This window comes from Sphaerodactylus townsendi, linkage group LG15 (assembly GCF_021028975.2).
Source record: "Sphaerodactylus townsendi isolate TG3544 linkage group LG15, MPM_Stown_v2.3, whole genome shotgun sequence".
NCBI classification, from domain to species: domain Eukaryota; kingdom Metazoa; phylum Chordata; class Lepidosauria; order Squamata; family Sphaerodactylidae; genus Sphaerodactylus; species Sphaerodactylus townsendi.
This window is the reverse complement of record NC_059439.1, coordinates 30018162-30034437: the sequence shown is the minus strand read 5'-3', so window position 1 is coordinate 30034437 and position 16276 is coordinate 30018162. Positions and strand designations below refer to the sequence as shown.

Genomic DNA, 16276 nt, shown 5'->3' with positions numbered 1-16276 from the left:
GGGGAACTCTGAGAGGGGCATCTTTTGGGAACCCGGCCGGGCTTGGCCTTAGAAACCATAAAGTGTACTTTGTGAAATGCATTTGCCTAGACAAGCCCCTTTCTCATTTTCATACGCAACTCCACTCTTTTTGTCTACCGTCTGTTTCATTCGAATTTTTGGCTTCAGGATTACCAGGCAGAGTATCTTGAAAGGGCAGCGAACAGAAATAAAAATCTACATGAGAGGTGTGATAATGTAACCTCCTTCTGTGGGTTCTGTGGGGCAGTACTTGGAATGCATTTGCAAAGAGTCAAATTTAAACAACAAAATGGTTTACTTTTCTTTACAATTAACACTTTTAAAACATCAACATTTAACGTTACAATTCAAGGTCCTGTTCAGGTTGCATTTCAAGTCCTTCTATTTACAGTCTACTGATATTGCCAAGTCCAAATTCTTCTTTGCAAGTTGGCTGGCTCCTGAAGACTCCAAGGGCTTGATGAACAGGTTGCAATATGATGAAGGTTTCCAGGAGAACTCTCACCCATTACAACCACAAAAGAAACCCTGAAAAAATAAACTCCAACATTTACAACATAGCAAAAACAACAACTACCTTCCCAGTAGTTCCCAACAATATTGCTGTTTACCTTAACAAGGTGTTAAGGGCTTATAGAAATCAAGGTCCGAGTCTGGTACCCTTGTCTTCTCCAAAGAGCTCTCTCCTGCAGCCTCTTGCTGCTCTGAGTCTCCACCCCTTACTGGGTCAACCCATTCTGGGCCAACCCATTCTGGGCATGGGGGTTACAATAAAACCCATAATATTCTAAGGAGATTGAAATCCTGTGGGCTAGAAACTTATTGTTTTTTAAAGCAATTCAGGAATATCTGGAGACAGACCTGTTTCACTCTGTTTCTTAAGAATGTTGAGTTGCAGGAGATGACTCGACCAAGATACGTGAACCTTTATGGCTCTTACAGCGTAAAAGTGGCACTTCCTATTCATTTCTGATTTGGCACCGGTTCGTGAGAGAGGTTGATGCTGCCCACAAGTCACCACAACCACCACGCAGTGGCATAGTGGTTAAGAGCAGGTGCATTCTAATCTGGAGGAACCGGGTTTGATTCCCCGCTCTGCCGCTTGAGCTGTGGAGGCTTATCTGGGGAATTCAGATTGGCCTGTGCACCCCCACACATGCCAGCTGGGTGACCCTGGGTGACCCGCTTGAGCTGTGGAGGCTTATCTGGGGAATTCAGATTGGCCTGTGCACCCCCACACATGCCAGCTGGGTGACCCTGGGCTAGTCACAGCTTTTTGGAGCTCTCTCAGCCCCACCCACCTCACAGGGTGTTTGTTATGGGGGGGAGGAAGGGAAAGGAGATTGTCAGCCTCTTTGAGTCTCCTACAGGAGAGAAAGGGGAGATATCAATCCAAACTCTTCTTCTTTTTATATCACATATACTTAATACTGCTATTCCCCAGTCTGCCAGAAGCTTGTTTTCTTCTTGAGCTGAGCAGGAAGAGGCGAGCAATTTGGGAAGGCTGTTGCCAGTGTGCCTTCCTTGTGGTGGTGTAGTGGTTAAAAGCAGGTGGATTCTAATCTGGAGAACCGGGTTTGATTCCCCGCTTTTCCACCTGAGTGGCAGAGGCTTATCTGCTGAACCAGATGTGTTTCCGCACTCCTACACTCCTGCTGGGCTAGTCACAGTTCTTGGGAACTCTCTCAGCCCCACCTACCTCACAAGGTGTCTGTTGTGGGGAGAGGAGGGGAAAGGAGCTTGTAGGCCAACTTGAGTCTCCTTACAGGAGAGAAAAGTGGAACATAAATCCAAACTCTTCTTCTTGTTCTTTTCAGCTGCCCAGAAGCTCTGCCACCTCCTTGGCATGAATGTCACAGAGTTCTCCCGCGCCATCCTCACGCCACGCATCAAAGTTGGCCGAGACTACGTGCAGAAGGCTCAGACAAAGGAACAGGTCGGTGGACGGGGGAATCTGGGCGAAGGGGCAGGCATGGGAGGGGTGAAGGATGCGTCGTTACAGGAAGGATGGTTTGCTGGGATACGGTGGGAACCAAAGAGTGCCAGATCCAATCCAGCCTCTTTGTCCACTCCCTAGGCTGACTTTGCTGTTGAGGCTCTGGCCAAAGCCACCTACGAGCGACTCTTCCGGTGGCTGGTGCATCGGATCAACCGGGCGCTGGACCGTACCAAGCGCCAGGGGGCATCCTTCATTGGCATTCTGGACATCGCCGGGTTTGAAATATTCCAGGTGAGGAAGGAAGGGGAAGAGGGCCACTAGTCAGGCAGTTTATTGCTATCGTTTCCTCATTCTTTTATCAATCTGAAAGCTTCATATCCATCTGCTCATCTTGACAGTCTTGTTTTCATCTCCCCGGCATCCTTCCTTCCTCAAACTCTTTCCTGCCTAACTCCTCAATATTTGTAGCCAGTGGCACATCCGCTCCGTAAATTTAGCAGGTACAAAACAAGGCAGAAATTCCACAGGTGCTACCCTTCCTCCGAAGCCTTCATGGCCATGTTAGACCTCGGATTTCTGCTCTCTCTCGAGAGCTTGTTAGGTGGAAGAAATCCCATGATACTTTCCCCCTCTTGAGCCACTATATTAAAGATGGCTTTTGACCCAATTGGGTGTTTCGTTCATGCCTTGTTTGTGAGTTTCTTGTTAACTAGCCATTGTGGACTGGACAAACCACTGAAATGGAGAGGTGGGCAGTCAGATCCTTGCCAAAATCCAGCTAGATTTCAGCCTCATTATGACCCTTCGCATTGCAACTGTGTTCTGCCCCCTGGCACCTGAGCTAATTCGTCCACCTGGCTTCCTTTGTTCAGATGATTTTCTCTTCTCTCTCCCCACCCCCACAGCTGAATTCCTTCGAGCAGCTTTGCATCAACTACACCAACGAAAAGCTTCAGCAGCTCTTCAACCACACCATGTTTGTGCTGGAGCAGGAAGAATACCAGCGGGAGGGCATCGAGTGGAACTTCATTGACTTTGGCCTGGACCTCCAGCCTTGCATCGACCTCATCGAGAGGCCGGTGAGCCAAGGGAGGGAATTTGGGGTTCTGCAGTTTGGGGGTGGGGGGGTTCAGAAGGTGGACCAGGGATCTCCAAGCTTGTTGAACCTGGAAGCGCTTCTGTAATTTTGAGAACTGCCGGGGGTGAGATTGTGTTGTTGTGAATGACGTAGGAGGTTAAGAGCTCGTGTATCTAATCTGGAGGAACCGGGTTTGATTCCCAGCTCTGCCGCCTGAGCTGTGGAGGCTTATCTGGGGAATTCAGATTAGCCTGTACACTCCTACACACGCCAGCTGGGTGACCTTGGGCTAGTCACAGTTCTTTGGAGCTCTCTCAGCCCCACCCACCTCACAGGGTGTTTGTTGTGAGGGGGGAAGGGCAAGGAGATTGTAAGCCCCTTTGAGTCTCCTGCAGGAGAGAAAGGGGGGATATAAATCCAAACTCCTCCTCCTCTTCTTCTGCTTCTTCTTCTTCTTCTGCGTCTGCTTCTGCTGCTTCTGCTGCTTCTGCTTCTGCTTCTGCTTCTTCTGCTTCTGCTTCTGCTTCTGCTTCTGCTTCTTCTTCTTCTTCTTCTTCTTCTTCTTCTTCTTCTTCTTCTTCTTCTTCTTCTTCTTCTTCTTCTTCTTCTTCTTCTTCTTCTTCTTCTTCTTCTTCTTCTTCTTCTTCTTCTTCTTCTTCTTCTTCATTTCCAGCAAGTGGAAATGTCCTTTTTTTTGGAGCAGAGGATCCTGCTTTTGTTTGGAGGAACCAGATGCTGCTATTATGTCTTCTGATTGGTGTGCGCTCAACTCCATTCAACCTTCCCCCCCCCCCCTCCAATGATAAAACTGCAGCATTTCCCTTGCGGCTCCAGTAATCCTTGCTAATCGTGTGCTCTCTGCCCCCCCTCCCCCCCCCAGGCAAACCCCCCAGGAGTGCTGGCTCTGCTGGACGAGGAATGCTGGTTCCCCAAAGCCACTGACAAGAGCTTTGTGGAGAAAGTGTCTCAAGAGCAGGGGACCCACCCCAAGTTCCAGAAGCCCCGGCAGCTGCGGGACAGAGCGGACTTCTGCATCATTCATTACGCCGGCAGAGTGAGTGGCACCCGTTGCATGCTGGGGTGGTCGTGGTTCTGTTGATTGTTTGCCAGTGGATTTGGCTATTCCGCACAATAAAATCCAGCTGCAAAGTGCATTGAAAGTGGATCAAAAGTGCGTTATTTTGCACATGCGGAAGAGGCTCCAGACAGGGATTCAATCTCAAGTAAAGAAATGTATATTTACAGGAGTCCTCTCACAGTGGTTGGTTCCTCCTTCTGGGAGGAAAAAGAAGCCGGTAGTTCAACGTCCCCGTTAGCCAGAGGACCCCGAAAATGTCTGTTTACGTTGTGCTTTCCCTTCTTGATTTTTCTTGTCTCCGTTTTCCACTCTTCCTCGGGAAGGTTGATTACAAGGCAGACGAGTGGCTCATGAAGAACATGGACCCCCTGAACGACAACGTCGCCACCCTCCTTCACCAGAGCGCAGACAGGTTCACGGCGGAGCTGTGGAAAGACGGTAGGGCGGTTGTGAAATTTAATCGAGAGATGGGGAGGGGTTAACAGTAAATAAAAAACACGGTCAGTCCTGCTGATTAAGAACACAAACACACAAACTTTGATACTTCTAAATCGAAAAGTGAAAATAAGCGCACTGTTGTCTGTGGTCTAAAACAGCAGTGAATATACATAAATGCAGAAAAATACAAATATACATTGTTAGTGGTTTGTATTTTTGTAACTTTCGGCATTTATGTATATTCATAGCTGTTTTAGACAACAGGCAACAGTGCGCTTATTTTCACTTTTCGATTCACTGAGGCCCTTTCCACATGGGCCTAATACAGCGCCCTGAGGATGGCAAAAACGCTGTCCCCAGGAAGCTGTTTGCATGGGGGGAGCAGCTGCTTCGCAGCCACGCCGTCCTCGCGCCTCCCGAGTGAGGTTTGCGGAAAACAGTGGCTTCTAGCCGCTGCCGTGCAAACAGCAGCGGCTGGAAGGAGCCATCCCTCCCCCCTGTGCCCAGTCGACCTACCTTCTCTGCGACTGTCCGGTGCGTCGCCGAGGCCTGGGAACACGTCCCCCCTGCCCTGCGGCGCCGGAGCGGTCGCGCAGGGCAGGGGTGTGTGTCCCCTGGCCTTGGCGACACACCGGACGGTCGCAGAGAAGGTAGGTCAACCGGGCGACGGCGCAGCACGGCGCCGTCGTCCCGGTAGTTTCTGGGACCGTTCGCGCGAACGGTCCCAGAGGGGTTGGGTCGGCGTCATGTACGCCGACCCAACCCCCACTGTGGCCGTGCGGAAACAGCCTTAGTAAATTAGAAGTAAGTATCGAAGGTTGTGCGTTTGTGTTATTAAAGCAGCAGGGCAGGCAGTGTTTTTTGTTTATTGTTAATTGCTATTTGGTATGCTTAAGTCCTGTTTGTAGTGTGTTAAGATGGGGAGGGGTTGCCTGCCTTGAGTCTGAACCTTATACATCTTTTAATATCTTTATTGACTTAATACTTCTTAACCTGCTTTGTGACCTGTCTGTCGCAAATGTTACTAACCTCTTTGCCGTTTGCTGTTTCTCTTTTTCTCTCCTGATTCATCTCTCCTGGCTTGGTGAAATTTCTCTTGTCCCCTCTCCTCCCACCTCCATAATCTTGTCATGTCTCTAGAGATCCAGAACATACAGAAGGTCTATTTCTTTGACAGCTATGCAGTGGCACCTCAGGGTCCAGCGGAAAGTATGTCTTTTCCCCCCATTTCTCTCACCTTCTGTATTAAGGGAGGAAGTAGGACCACATTCATGAGGGAGAGGGGACAAAAAGACCATAGGTCCCTTATGGTATTGTCTGAAGCAATAGTGGTTGGACTTTTGCACTGAACTTCTAAGGGCTGTCTTTCACCTCGCTGTTCAGCTGCTTGGCCAATGGCTCAACAGACTCTCTGTGACATCAGAGCAGCTAAGCCAATGACACCCAGAAGGGCCACGGTGCTTTCTAAGGCCCACCAGGGTATCAAAACAAGTCAGCCACTCATCATTTAGGTCACAGGTGTCAAACTCGCGGCCTTCCAGATGTTATGGACTACAGTTCCCATCATCCCACCATACAGCATGATGCTGGCAGGGGATGATGGGAACTGTAGTCCATAACATCTGGAGGGCCGTGAGTTTGACACCTATGGTTTAGGCAATACTTTTAGCCTGCTTGCAAGTATTTCCGCCCACTTCTGTTCTCCGATTTAGTCATGATGTATGTGGGCTATGGAATCAGGCTGGCTGGTACATAAAGGACTCTCCCTTGATGCTGTGGGGATTGTATTTGACGGCTATCTTCTTGCTTCTGATTGCGCAGTTGAAGCGTATCCGAACATAACGGGGTTGAAAAATAGCAGCACTGTGCCTTTTCTCTCAAGGAAACTTCAGTGAGAATGAAAAGCAGTAGTTATTGGGGGATGGGGTGGAGTTGGGGGGAAGGGACCTCCAGCTCTCCAGCAATTCTGGTTCTGGTGTGGTGGGTGGTAGTGGAAGGCATCTGTCAAGTTGCAGCCGAATTATTAAAATCCCACAGAGTTTTCATGGCAAGAGAAAAATTGAAGCCATTTGCTTTTACCTGCCTCTGGTATTCCTTTGTGTTCTCCCATTCAAGTGGAAGAAGAACAGCTGGATTTATATCCCCCTTTCTCTCCTGTAAGGAGACTCAAAGGGGCTTACAATCTCTTTTCCCTCCCCCCCTCACAACAAACACCCTGTGAGGCGGGTGGGGCTGAGAGAGCTCTGAAGAACTGTGACTAGCCCAAGGTCACCCAGGTGGCATGATTTGGAGCGCACAAGCTAATCTGGTTCACCAGGAAAGCCTCCACAGCTCAAGCGACAGAGTGGGGAATCAAACCCGGTTCCCCTGATTAGAGTGAACCTGCCCTTAACCACTACACCTAGTCTTACTGACTTTGGTTGACCCTTCTTAGCTTCTGGGATCTGACAAGATCGGGCCAACCTGGGACATCCAGGCAGGTGGTTGTGTGTAGTGCTATCAAGTCACAGCCGACTTACGGCAAACCCAGCAAGGAGCTTTCAAGGCGAGTGAGAAAGAGAGGTGGTTTGCTATTGCCCTCCTCTGCAGAGACTTCCTTGGTGGTCTCCCTTTTAAGTACTGACCCTGCTTAGCTTCCGAGATCTACCGAGATTGGGCTGTAGAAGATAGAAATGCTAGCTGGCGTAGTGTGGTGGTTAAGAGCAGGGGGATTCTAATCTGGAGAACCGGGTTTGATTCCCCACTCCTCCGCCTGAGTGGCAGAGGCTTATCTGGTGAACCAGATGCGTTTCCACACTCCTGCAATCCTGCTGTGTCGTCACCCCATGAGTCAGTAACGACCAGGTTCTTGCACAGGCCACTACCGCCTTCACCTGGTCTGACATTCTGATCACTATGCAGTTAACCTTCAGAGGTGGACTGCCCCTGAACATGGAGGCCCCATTCAGCTGTCATTCCTAAGAGTCATAGACAGTTTGAGCCCCGTGGTCAGATAGACTGGCAGTGCCGGGTTGACCTATAGGCTCGGCAGGCTGTACCCTAGAGCCTTGGTGGCGAACCTTTGGCACTTCAGATGTTATGGACTACAATTCCCATCAGCCCCTGCCAGCGTGGCCAATTGGCCATAGCATCTGGAGTGCCAAAGGTTCGCCACCACTGCCCTAGAGCTAGTGTGGTGTAGTGGTTAAGAGCAGGTGGATTCTAATCTGGAGAACAGGGTTTGATTCCCCACTCCTCCCCCTGAGTGGCAGAGGCTTATCTGGTGAACCAGATGCGTTTCCGCACTCATACCTTCCCCCTGGGTGACCTTGGGCTAGTCGCAGTTCTCTCGGAACTCTCTCAGCCCCACCTACTTCACAAGGTGTCTGTTTGTGGGGAGAGGAAGGGAAAGGAGCTTGGAAGCCACCTTGAGTCTCTTTACAGGAGAAAAAGGTGGGGTATAAATCCAAAATCATCATCATCATCTTCTGCTAGTTAAAAAGTTAAACGTGTTGTGGTTGTCGTTTCCCCCCCTCCTTTCTAGTGGACCGGATTGTGGGTCTGGACCAAGTGAGCGGGATGGGAGACCTCGCCTTCGGGTCCTCGTACAAGACCAAGAAGGGGATGTTCCGCACCGTGGGGCAGCTGTACAAGGAGAGTCTCTCCAAACTGATGTCGACCCTGCGCAACACTAACCCCAATTTCGTGCGTTGCATCATACCGAACCATGAGAAGAGAGTAAGTCGCCTGCCTAGGCAGGGATTGGGACCAAGGCAGCCTCTGGATGGAGCAAGATTGGCCTTCCATGTCTAAAGAGCCAGCGTGGTGTAGTGGTTAAGAGCAGGTGCACTCTAATCTGGAGAGCCGGGTTTGATTCCCCTCTGTGCCGCTTGAGCTGTGGAGGCTTATCTGGTGAACCAGATTAGCTTGCGCACTCCAACACATGCCAGCTGAGTGACCTGGGCTAGCCACAGTTCTTCGGAGGTGTCTCAGCCCCACCCACCTCACAGGGTATTTGTTATGGGAGGGGGAAGGGAAAGGAGATTGTCAGCCCCTTTGAGTCTCCTTACAGGAGAGAAAGGGGGGATATAAATCCAAACTCCTCCTCTTCCTCCTCCTCCTCTTCTTCTTCTCCTCCTCCTCCTCCTTCTCTTCTTCTTCTTCTTCTTCTTCTTCTTCTTCTTCTTCTTGCAAAAAGGAAGATGGCAGTCTATCATGTGCCGTAGAACTGAGATAACTACTCAAGCTGTGTGGCTGGACGTGAATGAGGGAGGGAGGGCGTGGCTGTGAAGCCCAAAGGCAGTAATCAAAGAATGAGGACCTTGGTGTACTGTGTGGGACACTCCCTCAAACACAGGCAGGAAACAGTCTCCTTTCTGAAGAGATCTCTGACCGGCTGTGCTTTCCTGGGATTCTCTTCCAGGCTGGAAAACTCGAACCACATCTTGTATTGGATCAACTGCGCTGCAACGGAGTCCTGGAGGGAATTCGCATTTGCCGCCAGGGGTTCCCCAACCGCATCATCTTTCAGGAATTCCGGCAGAGGTACTCAGTGCCCCGGTTACTAAGTTCCAAGCCTCTCAGAGGCCAGTGACTGAACACTGGTAATGTTTAATGTACTGTCGAAGGCTTTCACGGCCGGAATCACTGGGGTGCTGTGTGGTTTCCGGGCTGTGGGGCCGTGTTCTAGCAGCATTCTCTCCTGAAGTTTCGCCTGCATCTGTGGCTGGCGTCTTCAGAGGATCTGATGGTAGGAAAGGAAAGCGAGTGGAGTATATATACCTGTGAGTAACAATTAAGATAGCAAGGTCAATAGGTGAGGGCATCTGAATAGAAGTAGCCTGGCATGTGAGTAACAATGAAGTATGTAGTATGTGAGTAACAATGAAGATAGCAAGGTCAATAGGTGAGGGCATCTGAATAGAAGTAGCCTGGCCTTTGTTCCCTTTGATTGTTTATTGTCTATAGTCATCCTGTGTTTGTGTGGAGCTGATTAGTCCCTGTCTTGACTCTAGTAGTGTTTTTCAGCACTGGCAGCCAAGTTCTGTTCATTTTCATGGTTTCTTCCTTTCTGTTGAAATTGTCCATGTGCTTGTGGATTTCAATGGCCGGTAATGTTTGTCACTATCTAGGATCTAATATGCAGGCCCTTCCATCCAATGTCTGGATTCATTTATCCTTCTTGGGGCCTGTAGTGGTTTGAGTGTTGACTTGGGCCCAGTAGGGCTTGAGTTTTAATCCCCCGGGTGGCCATGAGTACTTGGATTAAGCTGTAAGGCTGACAGGCCCGTTTTGATGATGGAGGGAACAGATTAAACCCAGAGCTCCTTGAAGGGAAAGGTAGAATCCAAACATGAGGCAGGACAGTGAATTCAGGGGCTCGTGCCACAAGTGCCCTTCCTAACCCTCTGATTTCTCAATCTTACTGACAGGTATGAGATCCTTACACCAAACGCCATCCCCAAGGGCTTCATGGATGGGAAACAGGCCTGCGAACGCATGGTAGGTGGGGCTTGATGAGTAAAAGACCGGTTGGTGATGGATTAAGCCGTGGGGGCTGGTGGCAGAAGCCCCCGGCAGCCTGGTCTATGGGGGGCGGGGCGGGGCCTTTTCAATCTGGGCTCTTTGCACCATGCCCCTTCTTTTGCCGTCGCTTTGCTATAGCAAGTTATTAGGAGCGTAGGTTGCTAGGTGTAGTTAGTTTCTTCCTTAGTATATTATTCGGTAGTGTAGGTTAGATAGGTGTAGCCGGCACTTCTTTGGAGTAAATTGGTTAGTACTGTTAGGTTTATTTTTACAGCAGTATTATTATTGTTGTTGTTGTTGTTGTTGTTGTTGTTGTTATTTAGATTTATAGACCGCCTCACCCCCAAAGGGCTCGAGGCGGCTCACAATACAGCTGTTCCAATAACAGCACATAAAATACATAACTAAAACTAACCACATTAAAACAAATTTCCACAGCAGCAATTTCTTAAAATTTAAATAACAAAGTTAAGAGCAAGCAAAATTAAAGACAAAATTAAAGACAGGCGCCCGATCAAAAAGGCTGAGAGGGGAGGGGCAGGGCCCAAGATGGAATCAAGGCCCTGCCAAGATGGAAAACCGGCAGTCTCAGTGGGGGGCGGTAGATCTGCAGCCAGCCTCACCAAAGGCCCGGTGGAACAGCTCAGTCTTACAGGCCCTGCGGAACTCACCAAGGTCCCGCATGGCCTGGACAGCTGGAGGGAGAGTGTTCCACCAGGCAGGGGCCAGAGCCGTAAAGGTTAGCGTATAGTTAGCGTGGGGTAGTTTTAGCTTTATTGTTAACGAATTGATATAGTGTGGTTGTTATTGCTATTAACTAATGCTAGGTCTGATGTATTTAATGAACTGATATGGTGCTGTTATTGTTATTGGCTAACGCTCGGTCTGATGTGTTTGAGTTGCCATCTGTAAACCTGTTTTTTTATTTTATTGTTCTGATGTATTTTATTGGTATTTATTCTGTTTAATGTATACTGTTGTCTTACGTTGTTCGCCGCCCTGAGCCCGATGGAGATGGGCGGGGTAGGAATCGAAGAATAAAGTAAAATGGAATGAGTATATAGCCGTGGTGGCGAACCTTTGGCACTTCAGATGTTATGGACTACTATTCCCATCAGCCCCTGCCAATTGGCCCATCAGCCCCTGCCAATTGGCCATGCTGACAGGGGCTGATGGGAATTGTAGTCCATAACATCTGGAGTGCCAAAGGTTCGCCACCACTGGTATATAGGGATGTTTTAAGGAATCTGATCTTGGAGGGTTCTGAGAATCTTGGGGTTTAATGCCCGCTGCCTTCTGGTCCTTTGGGGCTTTTTTCCCCCCGAACAGATCAAGGCCTTAGAGCTGGACTCGAACCTCTACCGCATCGGCCAGAGTAAGATCTTCTTCAGGGCTGGCGTTTTGGCTCACCTGGAAGAAGAACGGGACCTGAAGATCACGGACATCATCGTGTCCTTCCAGGCGGCTGCCCGGGGATATCTGGCTCGCAAGTGAGCACTGAGCAATGACTGTGGTGAATTTCCAGGTGGCTTCTGCTCTTGTAGAGCCGCGGATTCGAGTCAGGGAAGCCGGAAGGTTCCGGACTCCCTGGAAAGGGTGGTCGCTTCAGCTGACATAGAGTAGGAGCCATTGGCACCTGTAACTGCTCCGTGGGGTTTGCATCTGTGTATGGTTCTCCAGTTGCACAGTGGCAGATAGGAAGGCGCTCCAAAGGGTGATCACTACTGCACAGAGGATTATCGGCTGCCCTCTCCCCTCCTTGGAAGAACTCTATAATTCCCGAAGCCTAAAGAAAGCCCACAATATTCTGAGAGACCCGTCTCATCCAGCACACTCTCTTTTTGAACTGTTACCATCCGGCAGACGATACAGGTCTATCAAAACTAGGCTTAGAGACAGCTTCTACTCTAGAGCTGTGGCTATGCTGAACTCCGCAGCTTCGTGTTGATGTGTTTGGGGCTGTGTAGGGATGGGTGGAGGAAGGGGAAAGTGAGGATGGGGTATGAGTCTGTGTGCATCGAGGAATGCTGCTGTAAATTTCGTTGTGCGTGCACAATGACAGTACAATGCTTATGCTTATGCTTGCCTTTGGTGGGTTAGAGTGCAGCCTCATTCTCACAGAGAGCAGAGGAGGTTGTAAGGAACAGCAAGGGATATTTTGCAGAGTTGTTGTCTGGGCTCCAGCCCGGCTGGCGTTTGCTTCTCTCAGAACCGCCGAATGAACCCACGGCTGATCTGGCTTGCTCTTGTGTGTCCGCCTTGCAGGGCCTTCATGAAAAAGCAGCAGCAGATGAGCGCCCTCAAGGTCATGCAGCGCAACTGTGCGGCCTACCTCAAGTTGCGCCACTGGCAGTGGTGGCGTCTCTTCACCAAGGTGAGCGGAATTGTTTGGCCACGTAGAACTCTTCTGTACTAAAATGAGAGCATCACGGGGTTCTTGAAAGAGGACGTAGTGGTTAAGGTGCCGAACTAGGACATCTTCAGGTTCGAATTCCCGCTGTCCCATGACAGCTTGGGCCAGTTGTGCCATCTCGATCCTGATGCTGACTAGTATTTGGAGGGAAATTTCCAAGGAATGTCAGGGTTGTGACGAGGTGGCAGGCGGTGTCAAGCCACCTCTGAACCTCTCTTTCCTAGAAAATCCTACGGCAGTGATGGCGAACCTTTTCGAGACCGAGTGCCCAAATTGCAACCCAAAACCCACTTATTTATTGCAAAGTGCCAACGCGGCAATTTAACCTGAATAACCCCCTCGAGCAGGGGCCAGCCTGCTGTAGCCCCCAGCAAGTCCCACATCTGCCACTCTGCGCCTCTCTAGCATCTCTGCCGCCTCCGGTAGCAGCCACCTGGAGCACAGGTACCAGGCCCACCAGCCGAGTCCTCTCTGCTCACTGAGGTGCATGCACATCAAGTTCAGCGGCCCAGGCCAGCCTAGATGTGTGTGTGTGGGGGGGGGGGGGCGATTTCAAGACAAACTCTGTGTGCACGTGCCCACAGAGAGGGCTCTGAGTGCCACCTCTGGCACCCGTGCCATAGGTTCGCCATCACTGTCCTACGGGGTTGCTGTAAGTTTGCTGTGACTTGATGGTAAAATAAAATGGTGGGGTTTTTTTTTAACGAACAATTATGAAAGAGGGTATTAGGGACTTAGTTTCTAGAAGTAGAAGTCCCAGAGGTACCCCAAATCAAAAGAAATTAGCCTGATTAAATTTTATTTCTAATTGTATAACAAAATACAACAACTCTTTATTTTGGATAAGGGTTTTCACCAATCGAGACTCCTTCCAGTGGAAACATATTTAGAGATATGGCAACCCTGGATATTACACTTAAAGGGAAAGATAGATATTGATTTCTATCCAATTGATTACTAAAGGCATATGTTTGTTTTCAAAAAATAACAATAGGATAATCAAGGAAATAGAAGTAATTTAATTTAATTGTAGATAGTTTGGCTAGACATAAAAACTGAACGATTAGTTCAGAGGATTATAAACAGCTAGAAATGTTACATTATTTGAGAATTAATTGTATTCTTTTGAAGGAGAAGTCGCTCTTTATATAGACAGATTATAGAATGAATTTATTTAATTGCATCAATTTTTTTGTATTTACTTAGATATATTTCAGACTTATAACTCTATTATACATTGTTTGCTGTTGATGCTATTATTTATGTATGTTATTAATAACAAAATGCAAAAATAAAAGTCATTAATTTTTTTTTATTTCTAATAATGTAGATCAGGTTAGGGATAACGTTTTTGTGGTTTCGGCTTTCGGCGCTCTGTGTGACTCTTTTGCATGAGGTGTTGTGTTGGGTTGCCAGGTTTAGTGCCAGATGAGGAACGTTTTGCCTAATAGCAGAATAGAAGGCATGACTTTTTTTTGGCCATTGCAGCCTCTTCCGCCGTAGTGTTGATAGATTTCTTGAAAAGAGGAAGGCATTTGGCCTGCTGGGAATCCAGTGTAACAACCCTAAGGCTCATTCCGCACATGCAACATAATGCACTTTCAAACGGCTTTCAGTGCTCTTTGAAGCTGTGCGGAATAGCAAAATCCACTTGCAAACAGTTGTGAAAGTGGTTTGAAAATGCATTATTTTGCGTGTGCGGAAGGGGCCTAAGAAAGTTGGAAGCTTCATTAGACCAGAGTCCACCTGGTCCAGCATCCTGTCTCATTCAGGGTGCCACCAGTTATTCTGAAGGGCCCACAACAGGGCATGGAGGCGGAGGCCTCCCACTCTGTTGTCTAGGAGCGCTGGTAGGCAGAACTCTACTGCCTCTGAATTTGGAGGTTTCCTTTAGTCATCATCGCTACTACCCTTTCATGGAGCTAACACCCATGAATTGATCTGGCCGCCTCTGCTGGCGGCCATTATCCTCTGGCAGTGAGGATTCGCCTTTGAATTGCTCTGTGAATGAAGAACTTTGCTCTTTTTTTAAAAAAAATGAGCCCAGCTTTAAGCCCGGAAAGCAAAGCAGAGCATCAAGGCAGATGTGTAGTTTTCCGCAAAGGGCTTGGTGTGAAAAAGCACAGCTATACACAACTTCCCAGCTCTCTTTCTTGGCTTGCCGCCTTCCTGGGCCTTTCTGTCCAGGCTGTAGGGCAGTGGTGGCTAACCTTTGGCACTCCAGATGTTACGGACTACAATTCCCACCAGCCCCTGCCAGTGTGGCCAATTGGCCATGCTGTCAGGGGCTGATGGGAATTGTAGTCCATAACATCTGGAGTGCCAAAGGTTTGCCACCACTGCTGTAGGGTCACGTTCAAGGGGAGAAGCCTTAGCAAGGTTTGGTAGGCCGAGTATTTTGAGAGAGGACTTCACTGCCAGCATCCCCCTCCCGTAGCTCGGCTCATTCGGCATCGTCCCCTCCTTGTTTGATTGGCAGGTGAAGCCCCTCTTGCAAGTGACTCGCCAGGATGAGGTGATGCAGGCGAAGGCGCTGGAGTTGCAGAAGGTGCAAGAGAAACACACAAAGACCCAAACGGACCTCAAGGAACTGGAAAACAAGTACCAGCAGGTGAGCGGGGAACGGGCCCGGAGAATCGTGGTGACTCGGTCCCACCTGTAGCTAACTCTTCCTCCTGGCTTTCTTTCTTGGACATTCATGAACCCACACATCATGCACATGTTCTGAGGTGGGCTGGGAGAGTTCTGAGAGAACTGCGGCTGACCCAAGGTCTCCCAGAAGGGAGAGCCAGCATGGTGTAGTTGTTAAGAGCAGGTGCACTCTAATCTGGAGAACCGGGTTTGATTCTTCGCTCTGCCACTCGAGCTGTGGAGGCTTCTCTGGTGAACCAGATTAGCTTGTGAACTCCAACACGTGCCAGCTGGGTGACCTTGGGCTAGTCACAGTTCTTCGGAGTTCTCTCAGCCCCGCCCCACCCCACAAGGTGTTGGTTGTGTGGGGGGAGGGGGGAAGGGAGAGGAGATTGTAAGCCCCTTTGAGTCTCCTTACAGGAGAGAAAGGGGGGATATAAATTTAAACTTTTTCATGTGGAGTAGGGAAACAAACCCTGTTCTCCGTATTAGAGTCTGCCGTTCTTAATCGCAACACTCTTTTGGCTTTGGGGGGGCTCCAAAAATGCCCCCCTAAACTTTTGGGCTAAAGGCCCAAAGGAGAGACTCCCTAAATCCCATGCCTGCCTCTCGTCTTCTGTCCCAATTTCATGGTAGCTTTCAGAGGAGAAGTCCATCCTGGCTGAGCAGCTGCAAGCAGAGACGGAGCTCTTCGCCGAAGCTGAGGAAATGCGGGCGCGACTGGCGGCGCGGAAGCAAGAGCTGGAGGACATTCTGCACGAGCTGGAGTCCCGGGTGGAGGAGGAAGAGGAGCGCTGCCAGCAGCTGCAGACGGATAAGAAGAAGACGCTGCAGCACGTGCAGGTGGGGAGGAAGGGAAACTTAATATGTGCTATGGAGGCTTCTGGGAGGAGGCATCTGTCCCTTCCATGGGGAGGCAGATAAAATATGCCAGCATAGCTCAGGCCCCTTTGGCACATGCAGAATAATGCCCTTTGAATCCACTTTCAATGTACTTTGTACTTCAAAGTAATAATAATAATAATAATAATAATAATAATAATAAATTTGCAGCCTCTGGAGAGAGGTGGGGGGCATCGGGCAGGCAGGAGGGAGGAGTCCCAGAGGTGGGATCCAGCAGGTTCTCACAGGTTCCCGAGAGTAGGTTACTAATTATTTGTGTGTGCCGAGAGG

At 49.3% G+C, this 16276-nt stretch overlaps 1 protein-coding gene across 5 annotated transcripts in view; it reads left to right on the top strand.

The window, feature by feature from the left end:
• Positions 1-16276, top strand: part of LOC125444590 (myosin-10-like) — a 74135-nt gene that overhangs the window by 37494 nt on the left and 20365 nt on the right. For 3 of the 5 annotated variants that reach the window (XM_048517092.1, XM_048517091.1, XM_048517090.1), the window contains 13 exons: positions 1839-1957; positions 2099-2251; positions 2866-3039; positions 3919-4092; positions 4440-4554; positions 5695-5763; positions 8078-8271; positions 8957-9078; positions 9966-10035; positions 11389-11549; positions 12325-12433; positions 14952-15083; positions 15740-15946. In XM_048517092.1, the coding sequence (XP_048373049.1) occupies positions 1839-1957; positions 2099-2251; positions 2866-3039; positions 3919-4092; positions 4440-4554; positions 5695-5763; positions 8078-8271; positions 8957-9078; positions 9966-10035; positions 11389-11549; positions 12325-12433; positions 14952-15083; positions 15740-15946 (1799 nt within the window). The remainder of the gene's footprint in view (positions 1-1838; positions 1958-2098; positions 2252-2865; positions 3040-3918; positions 4093-4439; positions 4555-5694; positions 5764-8077; positions 8272-8956; positions 9079-9965; positions 10036-11388; positions 11550-12324; positions 12434-14951; positions 15084-15739; positions 15947-16276) is intronic. The other 2 variants (XM_048517094.1, XM_048517093.1) reach the window with 1 other exon arrangement.